Source organism: Pseudopodoces humilis, chromosome 2 (genome assembly GCF_049639895.1).
Source record: "Pseudopodoces humilis isolate 2021_Gansu_Grassland_sample_001 chromosome 2, ASM4963989v1, whole genome shotgun sequence".
NCBI lineage: Eukaryota > Metazoa > Chordata > Aves > Passeriformes > Paridae > Pseudopodoces > Pseudopodoces humilis.
This window is the reverse complement of record NC_142201.1, coordinates 104,160,508-104,176,443: the sequence shown is the minus strand read 5'-3', so window position 1 is coordinate 104,176,443 and position 15,936 is coordinate 104,160,508. Positions and strand designations below refer to the sequence as shown.

General features: G+C 39.6%; 1 protein-coding gene across 3 annotated transcripts in view; it reads right to left on the bottom strand.

Annotated features, from left to right (window-relative positions):
* Positions 1-15,936, bottom strand: part of SAMSN1 (SAM domain, SH3 domain and nuclear localization signals 1) — an 82,207-nt gene that overhangs the window by 15,766 nt on the left and 50,505 nt on the right. For 2 of the 3 annotated variants that reach the window (XM_014253508.2, XM_014253509.2), the window contains 2 exons: positions 1,918-1,989; positions 1,174-1,329 (listed from right to left, as the gene is read on the bottom strand). In XM_014253508.2, coding sequence (XP_014108983.2) covers positions 1,174-1,329; positions 1,918-1,989 — 228 coding nt within the window. Of the gene's footprint in view, positions 1-1,173; positions 1,330-1,917; positions 1,990-6,735; positions 6,796-15,936 lie in introns of those variants that run through there. The other variant, XM_014253511.2, reaches the window with a different exon arrangement.

Genomic DNA, 15,936 nt, shown 5'->3' with positions numbered 1-15,936 from the left:
AGTGCATGTGATATCCTGATGCAACTGAAACTTCTTTCAGCACATTGTATTTGGGAAAAAAATTAGTTATTCACCAGTCAAATGATGAAGCAAAGGTGACAGTGCAGGTGTGAAGTAGAGACCCATATAGATACATATCAGACACTGAAATGAAGAACTACACTGGTTTTCAGCAAGAACAGTGCTTGTTACACCAGCCAGCAGAATAACAGATTAATCAGGAGGCTGATATTGATTGTCATCATCTCCTGCAGGAATGAAGATCATGCTACATGTGTGTTCATCCAGATAATCCATTGAATTTCTGTCATGGAAGTTGCTGCTTTAAATGTGCAGAAAGGAAATATAAAAATATAATACAATGATCATGGATTGCATTTAAAAAAAAAAAAAAAAAAGAAAACTAAACTAATGAAATACAGATCTTTGTCCTAGTCCTCCAAAATCTGTTTAAGGCTATCCTGTGAGAATTACTTTTTATTTGTGAGGTTCCTCATTTGACATGTTAGATAGGATGCAGACTAGCTAGAACTAGATTTTTTTAGGATTGTTAAGTGTGACAAGTTTTTTTCCTTATGTTTTGAAATTTTGGAACTTACTGACACAAAGTACTGAGAAAACAGGATTTTCAGTATGTGCAGGATATGTTTTTTATGTTTAATAAAGATAGTTTCACTAAGATTAGATAAGGTAGAAGGAGATAAGGCATATGACTTGGAATTCTCTAGGATGCTGGCTGACCTTTACAAAATGGGCTTCAGAAATAATTATTGTATTGCGAGATGAATTCTTCTAATGAGGCTTTTTGTACAAACTGAGCATCAGACTGATGATGGGGTGCAGCCAATACTCCCCTGTGTCCACATGAGGAGGTTTTCTTGTGCTCATACACACATGCTCATACAAATGTTCCTTGATGAAAAAGCAAAATTAAATGATGTGAAACTCTTATGACTCTCCTGGGCCCTTACTATGTGATTTGTGTGTACACTAAAATTCACATGAGAGAAAAGGTACATGCCAAAAGTTGGCTTAATTCAGTATGTGTTGTTATCCTGGTTTTATGATTTGTCACAACTGAGGACAGTTGAATCATGAACAGAAAAAAATGCACATAATATTTTTACTTCAAATGTATTTCCAACAAACACAAGGCTCTTAGGCTGTATTTACCATCTCCTCAGACAGTGCCTTGATGTATTTTTTACCCATCTTTTTCTTCATGGTAAGTGAAATGGCTCTCATCTTCTTACTCAGACTTCCTCCATTGTTTGCTGCTTTGATTTGCATTGCTTCCCCAATGTCACTTATAGTCTCCAGCTCAGGTGTCTGTTTTGAAATCAAAAAGTAAGCAATAACTCACCACGAAAATAAAATGCAGTATACTGAATAAGGAATTACCAGGAAATATTTAGGACACTAACAGAGTTAGCATGACAAAATTCAGTCATAGCCATTTTCCTTGGAAACTGTGTACCTAAACAGGTTTGCAGCACAATACTCTATGCATGAATGACAGAAAGAAAATATATTTTATGGTAGGTAAAGTTGTTTCTCATTATTTATTGACCCTAATATCAATCAGAATTGAGGGAATTTTTGCAGAGGTCTTGAAAACTAAAGTGAGACATCTGTGAATTACTTGTACAATGCTGGTTACTTTGGGCATGGATCAATGTGAAGTGCACTTTTTAATTTTTAATTTTTTTTTGTATTGTTTCTATTTTCACATCAAAGTGCCAAAGTTTAGGTGTGATTCTCTTGTTTGTTTTGTCAAGGCCTCAATCACTCAGACTGATGCAGCTATTCAAGCAAAGTTCTCACCACTGTAAAATTTACACCATAGCTTCCCAATGGTTTTGCATAACTGTCATGGGAAAAAGAACTGCAGAAATTTAAGGTTTGTGTTCTACAGACCTCAGCTGAATCATCTGTCTTTGATATTGAGTGATGCCTGAAACGGTCAAAGCTTCCAAAGCTGCTTGTGCGCTGTAAAAGAAGAGAAGACAAACCTTGACTCACTGGTGTTGTTTTGCTTTGTTCTGTTGCAAAGACTTAAATAAAACTGTCAAGCCACCTGTTGGTGTTAAAAATCCCTCCCATATCAGTGGACCATGAACTGCTACATCCAGCTAGAAACAAAATACGAGGTGACTGTAGGGGAAAAAAATTGTGACTGTAGAGGCAGAAGTAGAAAAATAAGGAAGAGAAACAATACTGCTTCAAATACTAATTAGGTAATGGATATGATTATGAGTTCTTCTACATCTGTTTCACATTACTTATGTATGTAAATAACCATGTATTATTTGCTGGTAAAAAAGACTTGTTTATGAGTTTCAAAGTAACAAAAGGTGTTTTCATAAATATGATACAAGCAATAGATTTGGTTTTGGTGGTGTAAATTGTGTCAATTTATATAATGCATTTTTGCAGCTGGGGAGACAATTTAAGGTTCTTTCCCATCAGGAATGAGCAAAAACTGCTGAGGATTATGAATACATCTTGTCCAAAATGCACACATGAGGGAGTCACAGAATCATCAAGATAAGCCTTATGCTTTTCTTCCAAATTAAAAATTCTGTTTTTTTAAACATAAATGGGTACAATTTTCTGCCATGCCACAGCTTCATTTGGCTTAACAAAGCCGCATTACCTGAGCTGTGCATTAAGAGAGAGTGAATGGATTGCCCTGACTTCCTTCTAGTCTTTACTCTTTCTGCACGTGGATAAATGACATGGAAAGGTGGGAAGTGGCACAGCAGATTTTGAGGAGTGGGGTCCTACAGAAATACCTGTCAGACATGCCCAGGCAGAGCTGCCTGACACTGCACTACCCATGTTGGCAAAATGCATAAAATTGGCATTGATGACAAGTCAGGAGTCCCTTTAAGTGTGGACCTAGAAAGAGAATTTGGACATCTATCCACTCGACAACGTCTTTAAGAGCTTGTTTTTATGTCTTCACCAATACTCACAGCTAAATCTAGAATGAATTGGGGTTTTTTGAGTATTTCCTTCTTCCATACTAAATGAAAGTTTTTAATGAATTATGAGTTCTTGAGGAGGGTTCACTATTATATATGAGGCAATATAATCGCAGACTATTTTCGAGTATTCAAAATCCCCTCTGGAGATAAAAAAACACTGAACTAAAATAGCAAATCACAAATTAAATACATTCTGTCTGATTTAATAAGTGATTTCAGGCTATCTGGGCTACAGCTTTTCCTGTACTTATTCATCCTTTTGCCTTGCCCATGTGATTTCAGCCAAACTAGTTCCTTGTTCCATTGCTTTCTTCCCCACCCCCCCCCAGCCACATGAGTCATATTTTCATCTCCCCCAGGTTTCTAAAGCACCCACTGTGCACTCTTCACCTGGCATCTCCAGCTCCCTGCTTTTGCTGTCAATCCAGGAACTTCACAAGCCTCAAAAGGCTTGTGAGCTCCCAACTTTCCTATTACAGAGTTCCAGTCTTCTCCACCAGACAAGAATTGTCACGAGGCAGCCTCAGAAGCAACAGAGGTAGAATATCCTTTGGGCAACACAAGTGGAGGAGCAAAGGACTGGTTTGGGAGCTTTGCCTGCCTTCACACTGCAGGCATACTTGATGCTGGCATGGACCTGCATCCAGAGAAGTTAAGGAGAAATCCCTCCTTGATGCATTTCCCCGTTTTCCCAAACTTATTCATTAACCAGTTCTGCCACCTCCCCCAGAAAATGAATGTGGACATAGCGGTGGGAGCCTGAGCAGAGTCAGATGGAACAGAAAAGTCTACCCATATTTTGGGTCCATATTCTAAGCAGTGTAGCTTAAAAGAATAATAACATCCTCTTTTTTTACCCTCCCTATATTTCTGGGCACATCTAAACTGGAAAATATTTACAGCCAAAGGTTATTTGAAGAAAATGACCCATGTTTGTGAATATTTTTGGACAACTATAATGACATTTACTACTCACTGAGGAAAAAAAAAAAAAAAAGACAAAAATCATACCGCTCCTCTTAACTGATTGTAAAATCTCTGTTGTCTAAACATTGTGGTTTATTTGTTTGTTTTACATTGTGAACTTGAAAATGACAATTTGAATTGTACATTTAATTTTATCTAAAATTCCCATAAAGAGCTTTGCTATGAAGTAGATGAAGAACATCCTGTGACAAGGGGTTAGCTCAACAGTATGATATAAAAACACAGCCCAGAGGATTATGGTTCTATTAGACAGGATTAACACCTTTCACTAGCTTGTCAACCCAGCCAAATGTGCCCTGCAGCACAGAGCGGGAGGGAGAAGGGAGCCTGGGATTCACAGCAATACCAGGAAGGGAAAGTATAAAATTGTCTCAGCAATCTCTAAACATACACTGACCTTTCTGTTGCATTCCAACACTTCAATATGTCTAGTAGGAATAAGTGTATATTAAAGTGCAGATGTGCTGGAAATAGTTTAAAAGGAACAAGAGGGAAAACATTGTTTAGTGTTGGTCTTACCTATAAACAGCTTGAGCACAGGGAAATCAGTTATTCTTTTTTGACCCTCCAAACAACCTTATATTCAGCATGTGCAGGAGCCTTGGGCTATTTGGTAGTGTACTTCAATGTTGCTTCATCCTCATTAAATATTAATAAGGGTTACAGGATGATTTCCACTGTTCTAGATAATGGTCTTGCTGCACTGGAGAGCAGTGAATAGGGCTGCTTCAGCACTTCTCTATACTAACTTTTTCCATTAAGTAATCAATAGGCACCACCTTTTAAAAATGTATCCAACCCCATTATACTGATAATGAAAAGCAGATTTAGGAGCTCCTGGCTGCAAAGGGAATGGGACTATTACTTTCAGTAGTGTCAGTCACTGCATTAGTGTCAGGGAACACCTACTTTGTGAAGATATGGACAGGCCTTATTTCCAGGTGAAGGGAAGCTTTTAAAGTAAATGCAAAGCTACTAAGAGAAAATACGCTATTGACTTTTGATACCAGGATTCAGCATCCTATAAAGTTAAGTGGTTTTTCTGGCTCAATTCATGCAAGAGCTACCCAGGGATATGTTAAGCAAATACAAATTTGCTCACTAAAATCTAATGGAGGCATGGGCAGAGGGAGAAACAACTGTGTTTTCCCGCACAAGTACTGATCAAATAATTTCTATAAATCAACACATTAAATTTCATCTCTTCACATTCAGTATTCCAAACTAACATAATAGAAAACATCAAAGATACTTTTAAGTATTTGAAAACCTTCTTCCATCTTCTCCTATATCATTTATTCCCTGAAATCCAGGAACTTTAAATAATCCTTTTAAAGGCATAAGTGCTATGTAATTGTTGTTTATTTTAGTTTGGACAGTCTGCAGTTGATTGTCTGGTTTGTCTGTAAATAGCCTATCATTTTTCCTAGAAAATAATATGGTATGGTATGCAAATTGTAAGACAACAAGTTCTGCAATCCATCTCTTTCTGTTTTAAAACATCCTTCCCTTGTAGGGCATATCATAGGAGAAGTTCTTGTCTGTGACAAACTAGTCAGAGCTTCCCTGTGTCTAAAAACAACCTTTGAGCCCAAACTGACTGCAGTTATCCTGATAAATAATCATTATGGGAGATATCTATCCCATATTTTTCTTCGGACAATTCACACTGCTTAGCAATCTGGTTGCCTGCTGTCAGAAATTCTGGCCCATTATATTTTGCTTTGAGTCCTATTCAAAATATCTTTTAAGTCCCTTGTGTCAATGGCTTTGTTCTGACCCTCTCACACAAGTAAATCTCTTCAAATTACTCTATGTATTTTAATTTTTAGTTTCCATTCATCCTTAGACTACCCAAACCATGTAAGCTGTATAGGGGCAAACGTGGACACTAGAAGTGATAAAAAGGGAGCTCAGCATGTTGCTCAATTTCCTTGCCTGCCACAGACACTTGTCTTCTTCCCTCTTTTTTGAAAGCAGACACAGCAGCCCTCAAGAGAACAGCCTGTTCTTGCTGCTCTGATTGATGGAGATAAGTGGAGATCAGGATTTGATTCATTTGTTCTATTCTCTGATGGTTCTAGTCCCTTCAGAAGGAGGAGACCACTCTGAGAATAAAAGTTACCAAGTAGGGATGAATATTTCCACTCTGCTAGCTTATCTTCTTGCATAGATAATCAAAAGAATTGTCTCCTACTTTCCCAGATGGCAAGATAGCAATTTATAGCTTTTTGGATGTTCTGTGGAACAAAACCCCACAAACTAAACGCCACCAAAAAAAAGTCACTTTTGTATAAAGAATGAGAATTTGCATAAAAGATTAAGCAACAACAAAAGAGAAAACACCATGACCTCTCTACCACTGGGAATTTTTCCCTATTTACACATTAGTTACACATACAGAACTTCTGACCACTAACCAAGACATTAATATAACTTTATAGCCCACATGAAACATGGCCTAAACCTTGCACTTCACCAGTCAAAAGCAATAAAAAAGATACAGCTTGTTCCTGCTAACTCAAATAGAGCAATCTACTGAAATGGCATTTTTAACTGGCTTAAAAATGACTCTATAAAAGACTGGTTGTTATCATGGCCTGGTGCTCAGTAGCTGCATGGAGGTGGGGGAGAGAGGGGAGCAAAGTGGACTTTGAACAGAACCGCCACCATGAAGCCTCAGACCAAAGACCCTAATTTTAACAGTGGAAAAGGACTGGAAAAGCAAAGCTGAATTAAGAAATTGAGGTAATCATACCTAACACGCCTCCAGGTGAACAAACTGCACTCTCCAAAGTAAACACCGAGCAGCTGTTTTATCAGTGCCTCTAACTGGTACCAGCCTCTCAAGCCTGCATCCCTGCTGACACGAGGCAGGTAGTTCCCAATATCCCAGTCAGAGTCACCTCTGGAAGCCCAGTCTCCAGTGCCTCCCAAGGACACCTTGCCCTGGACAGGCTCTGGGCCAGCTGAGAGAAAGGGCAGAGCTGCTGTTCCTGAAGTTAAACCAGGGTGGGATTGTTTGCAAGGTCTGTAAGTATTCCTCTGGAAGGGGCAGCCATGTAGGACATCTGAGCAAAGAGGCAGTTTAGTCTAGCAAAAAAATGTGCTGTGTTGATTAAACAACTTTGTGAGGGACTAAATAAGGAAGCAATTTAGGAAACGCCAGTCTTAACACTAGGAAAGTCTTGTGCAAGTGAGTATTGCAAAATGTGCAGGGGGGGAAGGGATCTGACTCCACTTTCTCTAAATGCACGTGGACTCTGAATTTTGAGCACCATCATTCCTGCCCAGCTGCTGCAGATTACTCTCACTTCCCGGTGAGAAAAGTCATTCCAAGTGCTCTTCTGGCAGTCTGTCCAATTCTGGGAGTGTGCACACAGGTATTTGCTATAATTATGTAATTAAGACTTTATTATTTATATGACATTTAATTAAAAGTGACTTTCAGTGGCACACAAAACCATGAAAAGAAAATTACTTTAAAAGAAGGTTAAGGATGTGTGACAAACTCAGAGGAGCTTTGAAAATGACATTTAAAGATTTGGCGTGATGTGCACTTCCACCTCCCTGCTATCCTTTTTTTACCCTTCATTTACACATGGGCAGAAACACTGAGGGATGAGCCTTGAAATCCACCCTCCACAAAGCCATCCCTGCAGCAGAGGGGAGCTCTGCCTGAGTAAAGGCTGGTTAAACACTATGTAAGCATTGCAGGCTTTGATCTTTAATCCCTTAAATACCAACATCTTTCCTCTCCTGAAACTTCCTCCTCTTCAAACCAGCTGAGTTCACAGATGAATTCTCACATTTTAAAACCAAATCACCTAGCAGCTTCAATTAAAGTCCTTTCCCTGCTTACTTATACAGCATGATTTTAATAATGCTGTGTGTTATCTAGGTCCTGACCTTGCAGGGTTTTGCTGGATTTCCTGTGTGAGAGAAATTACTCACAAGCATGTTTGCTTAAGTGAAGACAAAAATACATATGCCCAAAGAGGAGATGAGAAGAATCCAGCCGCAAAGGTTCAGTTTTACAGGGACCCCTTTGCCTGGCCAGCACACCCACAAGTGGAGCAACCAGTGTGCTGTGGCAGAGGAGGTGGGAATATGGCTGTTCTGTGGAAGGCATTCCTTCAAAGGACCTTCCAGATAAAAACAAGATTAAAAAAAATAACCTCTAAGTCAGGTCAAGTCTGACCGTCCCAAAAGCTTGTTTGCTCTTTTTCTGAAGAGTAAGCAAACTTCAGAAAGCCTTTACATGAGTTTTACTGCCCTACTGCAGTCTTACCCTTGACAACAGGTAATGACCAACAATAAGCTAATTCTAAGAAACTTGGTGGAGGGGGGAAAAGAGAGAGTTAGTTTTTATTACTTTTAAATGAGTGTTTGATACATCATCTTGGTTCCCCTGATTAATGTTCGCAGCAAACTCAGCCATTGGAGTTGTAATGTTTCTGCAAGCTTCCCTACAGCAAAGCCTAGCCATTAATTCAGTGGCATATGTCAGCTCAGCAGAGCAAGGTCACTCTTCTCTTTCAAGGGGAACCTTTTTAGAAATAATAAAACTGACAGAAAGTTCTTTTTTGCATGCTTTATGTCACCTGAGGTTGAGTGCTGCAGTTAATATCACAGAGCTTATAAACATTCCCTTCTTCAGCAGTCTCCAAACCCACCGGGCTCTTAGAACCTCAACATTTCTTTTTTTTTTAAAGCAATATAGTGACAGCTTTATGTGGGGCAGATATACAGTATGTAATCCTAAATGAGTAAAAAGTAAGTAAAAAATGAACAAATCTTTTCTTGGGCATTTTAGAGGAGAAATTTTGGAAGACGCTAAGGACTGCTGATACTGCAGGATGCTTAGAGAAAAAGATGTGGGATTAGGGACTTTATCTCCATGGATGCTTGCATCTTTGGATAAAGGGAGGAAACTTTAAAATGCACAGGTCCAACTCGTTTCCATTTCACTGCTAACTGATATTGTATAGGCATGTGTTGTAAAAAGAACACAAATTTAATTGATCTATTTTTGGAATGATTCTGAATTTGTAAGTAAAGATGTCCTAGTCATCTGTTATGATAACTAATTGCAAATGGAACTTATTTATCAGGGTACAAATATTATGGAACATGATAAACAAAATAACTAGCTGAAGAATAAGATCCAAACAATAGGCCATTTTTCCCCCTCATTATCTCCCTTCAGACATCCTGACTACACTTGATTAATGAATCCATAGTGAGATTAGCTGAAATTGCCTTAATGGAGATCCACTACAGTAGAGAAGCAAAATTCAGTGCAGTATCTATCATCAGTCACCGTGAATTTGAGTGCTTCATCAGATCTATATGCCCATTTATTTAAATTATTTTTATATTGGAAAACAAAGCAAAAAAACAAAAAAAATAAATAAAATACTACACTCATTAGAGTGGATTAACTTTTGACTCCTTTTAAATGTAGACTAGAGTCACCATTTTTTCTCTTTCTTGTGTTCTCCCTTGTCAAATGGCTGTGTTCCAACACTGGCTTTTTGTCATCCACAGGCCAAAGTTATCCTTATTTTCCAGTTGAAGAAAGCACAAGTGACACTTCACTGCAGCTTCTCAGGCTTCAAAATCTGGACATGCTTGCACAATTTATTCCTGGGAATCCTAAATGTGCTCCTTGCAATTTTGAACTCCTAAGTTCAGCAAGCTTTTGGTTTTGTATGGAAGATGAAAGAAGGTTGCCAGCTCAAGGTTTCCATATGATTTGGGAGTGTGTAAGAATCTTTCTTAGTGCACAAGTTATAATGTATTAAATTCCATGCTTGCTTTTTAGCGTAAGCTCTATAATTGCAATCCTAGGGAAAAAAAAATAAATCTAGGAATCTGAAGACATGATCCTGAATCTGTTCAGGCCAGTCCAAAAAAGGAATTAATACAATCAACAGCTCACCAGGGTACCAGTAAGGGCACATCAATTGCCCTCTCTCCATTTGTTTCTCTCTGTGGCATGGGTTGCTGTGATCACAGCTCAGTGGAAAACTACAGCTTAATTTCATGAAAAACAAGTGTACCAGGTGCCTGAAGTGTGTTTTCATTCTGACACATGAGAAAAGTGAGACTGAGCAGTTCCCCCCTCCCCTGCTGCCACAGCCTCCACGAGAACCACAGGTACTGGAGAGACACAGTGAGGTGCTGCTACTGAGGCAGTGGCAGCTGCGAGGGCTTTGAGGAGTTCTTTGAACCCCAGATTTAAGGACATACCCCAAATCCTACTGAAATCAGCCCTACCACTGCAAAGGGAACTGTGCCAACTACACAATTTTAAGCTGTCACGAAGGGATATGCAGAGGTTGCCTCTTCCCTTTTCTTTAGATACTGGCTAAAATCACAAACACAAAGGCCTTTTCAAACATTTTACCACAATTACCAAGATATATTAGTCAAGCAAATACAAACTCCATTACAGAGACAGGAAGAAAATAATGTAAACATGCCAATAGGCAACAGCCCTGCCATGTGCTAGAGCTGAATGCCTGCTCCACCATTTCATATATCCTTTCCACAGGTTCTGAGCTGCTTAGCCATTAGTGAACCATGTCCCCTTTCCAGCTCTTTGAAGTGGTTTTTGAACTTTACATCTGCTCTTAAAGAAGGAGGCAGAGAGACAGAAGTGCAAGAGCAGAACAGCTGTGAGCAGAACAGTGGCGAGTGAGACAGTTGAGGAGCGGTAGAGCCGAGCATCCCCTCTGCGCAGGCGGAGGCGGCAGAGAAGCTGCGAGAGCTCTCTCAGCTGTCTCGGCCTCTGTTGTCTCCTTGTCACACATCTGCTTTCGGCCCTGCTGTCACTAAGGGAAGCTGATTTCTTTATCTCATGGCTGCAGCCTGTCAGTGACACATCTCCATCTCTGTCTCAAACACAAAGGTAGAGGCCATGTCTTCTGGTTGAGCAGAACTCCTCTAGTGTTTGTCTTCTCCCTGAAGAAGCCACGAGGAGCACTGCAGAAAAACCTAGAGCCAAGTACTCAAGTACTTGTCCCTCAACATACCTGGAAGAACAGCAAATCTAACACACCTTCTGATGAAGTCAGCTTGGACAAGTAGAGGAATTCTCACTTCTTACAGTTCTCAAGGAAATGACCACTCAGCGCCTCATGGAAATCAAGTTCAGCAGTGCTAGGTTACATGGTTGTTCTTGTGAAGATGATAAAAGAGATGAAGGCATAGAAGGGTAGGAAAAGGACTAAAACTCCACCCAGAAGGTATAATGGTGCAAAACAGCAGGTCACTAGAGCTTCTTGCCAGAGAAAACTTGTCAGCTTCAGTGCTGGGTGATGAGATAGAAGACCCTTTGCTCTTGACCTTTAGCTTTCCAGAAAGGGGCCAGATATTATGACTGGCAATTAAACAGCCTGATGACTCTGTTGAGGTGAAGTCATTATCCGGATTTCTGTGTATCCGTGGAACAAACCAAAGAGAGTACAGGGAGGAAAAGTGGCAGAAAGGTATACATTGTGCATACTCAAAGAGGCAGCTTCCCTGAAGAAGCCTCCAAACCTTTCCCCAGGCTGGATTTTCACTCTCAAGTTTAAGAGAAATAATAAGAATATGCTCTTGGGTACACTGTCAGTAGAATACAATTTTTAAAAAAGCTACAAGGGTAAGAGTAAGCATGAATACAGAAGAGATTTCACTTAGGAAAAAGATAAGTGGTCATTCATCTTCCTGTGGAATAACAACACACATACAAACACACCTCTGATTCTTGAAACAAAGCTTTCTATTAGAATGGTTTAAAGGATATATGATATGCTAAATATTCAGAGCATATATAAACTGTAGCCTGGCACCAAGCAGCAAATGCTGAGCAAAACCACTGACACCACCAATTTGTGGAACAGAGAACAACTGCTTCTAACAACTGGAGTAACTCTGCTGTCTTTGTTGCAGCCTTTCAAAAGAGAAAGCTTGAGGGATATTGTGATTACAGAGACCCAGAAGATTTTTTCCCCCTTCTCAGGTATGGGGAACTTCCCAGCAAGTTCTGCCCACACAGCAAGGGGTTGATTCTTCTGGCTGAAGTGTTTGTAGCCACACAGAAAGTGCTTATACAGCTGCCCAGTGATGGCTTTATAACAGCTTTTGTCTGAATTTATGCCGTGACACAGATTACTAGACGAATATTGAAGTACAGGAAACTGTAGGCCACATCCTCTGACAGTCCTGCCCATACATTGTTACTGCTTTTTTCCCAGCAATGACAGATATCCTGACCAAAATTTACTTTGGGGTATTTTGGTTTTCCTAGAAACACAGTAAGTAAGTCAACTGCTCTTAAACAACTCTTAAAGAATTAGGAGGCAAACAATGCTGATTTATGTCACCTTGGTAGTTGTGCTATGTTATTTATCAGAGAGCACAGTTATAAATGCTGCAGCTGATAGTCTGGTTTCTAAAAATTCCTGGATAAGGTGGTTCAGGCAGACTTCTTGAAATGCTCCTACTTGCTTAGGAAAACAAACAAAACCCTGGATTTGTTACTGTAAGCAAAATGAATATTAATGTGTAAATATTCCCTTCAGAAGATTGCTCTCATTTGTTTTAAAATATTCTGCTCTTAAGGACTTAAGCCTGGCTAGTGAAGGAAACCAAGACAGGGAAAAAACAAGAAATTAAATTAGTGTTGTGCAAAGTTGACAAAAATGTAAAAGATGCTTTAATCAAGGGAACACACAAAATACATCAGTACTGGAACAGGCCACAGATATAATTTTCCTTTGTAACAAAAGCTAGCCAAGAGTTGTGATAATCCTCAATGAGGCTATGTCGTGGTGTGAGCATCAAAATGGGGAGTCTGGTCATCCTAATCAGCCTCCTGCCAAGGGCCAGGTGAGAGATGGCTGTTCTTTCACCACAAACACTCTGGACCTTTACTTCCTGCTGAGAAAACAAAATTCCTCAAATTTCAATAGCTTTCTAGGAGGGATGTATTAGCATATATGTTAAGACACAACTTTCTGAAGCTGCTCTTGGAAATAAAGAATAATTAGCTGATGACCAAGAAGCATGTTGATAATATAAATAAAGAAAAAATAGCAGAAGTAAGAGGAGAAGTAATGTGACTGTAGAACCGCCCACTCACACAAAGAAAATAACCCAAGGTTCACTCTAACCTTGTTCCAGTATTTTATGAAGCCTGGGGGAGACAGAAAACACCTTCTGAAGTGTCACCTGCAATCCCACCTTTCCTCATCTACACACACATGATTTTTATAAGTATCATTATTTCTTTCTCTGAACCCCCCCACTAAAGGCCCACAGGTATTTACACCATAAACCGAGGTCTTAAAAATACTTCCCAGATGTTGTCATCTGTTCTTGCTTGTTTACCAGAGTTCAAATGGATTTTGACAAACAGTCTTTCTTCAAGAGGCAATGCAGTAAAGCCCTTTAATGACAGAACTATGTGTCATCTTTGCCTATAAGCATAAATTTGCACAGCGGGCAGTACGGTGAAAACAGCTTATCATCAACTCATCACCTCTCATCATTGTTAGAATGAAATGCAAATGGAAACGAACATCACTTCAGTCATGGTTGTGAAAATTAGCATCTGTGACATTAGCAGTGGCTCATTTATTATGCACTCGAAATTTCAGGGGGAAAGAAAATAATATAAAACTTCATAACTCTACCAGTCTTTACCTTTGAAATAAAATTAAAACCTTCAGCTTTCCCCACTCAAGGATAAATCCTAGTTAATATTCATTAACACTGAGCAATCTCTTCACTGCAGATCTTGTCCAACAGAAGATCTAATTATGTCTCAAATTATTTTTGGTGTTTAGGTTTGCTGTACCTATTTTCTCTTTTCTTTTGTTTAATAAGTGTTCCCCATTGGAGAGACATGAGCCACCGTCAGAAAAATGCGGCACCAAAAAACTTGCTTATAGCACCTGTCTGCATTACAGGCTCCAAACACTTAGGCAAGCAATAAACTTTACTCAGATAATCCCACTGAAATCAATGGGATCACAGCTAATTTATTCATTTAAGCCAAAATCAGGATCAGGCCTTCTGTGAAGAATATATAAAAAGGTGAAATTCTGGCCTCAAGTCTATGGCAAAAGCGTGCATTGATTTCTGCAATGTCAGGGTTTCATTTCAAGCTTACAAAAAGTAAAATTACTGGTATGAAATTGTATTAGGGAATAAATTTGCATGTTAAAATGTTTCCTCCCATTGGATTTTATCACTCTTTCCTCATAGCCCTGAAAAAAAACAGTGGTTTATCACCTAAGTAAGCAAATATTGATTTAATTAGAAGCTTGGACATCTTTTTGCCTAAACAAAATGTAGAGGCATTGACCCTGAATTGTCTTACACACCAGAAGCTGAGTTTAAAGCACCAAGTGCATTTGGAAGCAGAATAAGGAAACAAAAACATCTCAAACCTTTAGCATAAACATAGATCAACTGTCATGTAGAATAATGATACAAGACTTTCTTCAGTCAAGCCAGAAAAAATGGCACAAAGACATCTTTGCTTCATGTTGAAGCAAAGCCAAGAATCATCAGGCAATTCTCAAGTTTGCTGTGTCCAGGGGAATGGAGAAGAGAGAGAGAGAGAAAGGAGTAGGTTCTGCCCAGCACATTACACGTGCTGGTAAGTGGGCAAGACAATGCAGGGATGTTTTACACAGTATTTGCACCTGGACAAACGTGCAAAACAGTGCAAAGTGAAATGCAGAATAGCTGTGAAGTGCTTTAATGGGGTTTTATGTGTATGGTGCTGCCTGAAGGGTGCATAAAAGAGAAGACTAGAACCTGTATAATTTGTTAGAGTGTTTTTTCTAAATCTGCTTTATTCCACTCCCCAGATGCACTGCCAGCTGTAACATCATGAGGCTCAAAGAGGCTGACATCCAGGTGATTTCAGGGCTCTTTCCTTCAACCTCCAAGTCAACTGCTCTCCTCTTCCCCAGCTCCCTGAGGGCTGGTGGGACAGACTGCACAGACCCATAGGTGAAACACATCCAGGACACACGTCCTTTCCCCACCTGCTTTCCCGCTCTGCAGAGCTCCAGGAATGCAGGAGTAGTCCCTGCAGTGAGCCACTCCAGCCATCAGCGTGACCATGGACCTCAGGGCTTTGTGCAAGACCTACTTTGTCTGACCTCACCTGCCCACAAATAATTCCGCAGCTCTGAGCAGCTACACCGTGCACACCAAGCTGTGTCTCATCTGGCAGAAATGAGAGGAGGGCAGGCAAGGACTCCCGAAAGGAAGGGATGGGAGATGCACAGGTCCTGCTGTGGTAGAAAGTCATTTAAGGTCCTGGATAGACAGATAAATTAGCTTAGATAGGCTTGGAATAGAGAGTTAAGCCATCCAATTGGTTGAATTTCTCCAACATTAAGCGGAGTATTTTTAACCCTTAGGACTTTTCCTGTATAATTCAGCTTCCTCAGCTTTTATACAAGGTATAAATGTACACCCATATGTGCAGCTACAATGAGAAACATTTGCAAAGGATCAGAATCCTTCCAGTATCTCTTTTGAATGCATTCCTCTCTCATTTCTCTCCATTTTCTCTGGAATGACACATGGTTTGGATGTCTTTTTGCCTAACAATGAATGTTTATTTATATAAATGCATTCAGTAGTTATATGCATATCCATGAATACACGCAAGCTGCCAGACATTCAAAGAAGTTATTAGCATGGCTGCAGCACTACTGAAATCTTGCTGCATGACAAAAAAACCCTGCAAAACTATTATTTCATGGCATAGATCAACTTTTCATAGTGTACACTGAGAGTGTTAAAATAGATTTTTGTCTATGCAGCATCTAACACATCTGCAGAAGTCACTTAAGCACCACAATAATAAATAAGGTAAATGCACTGCACGTAGTGAACAGTGATATAGTGAACCTGTATTACTCTTGCCCTGATCATTCAACTG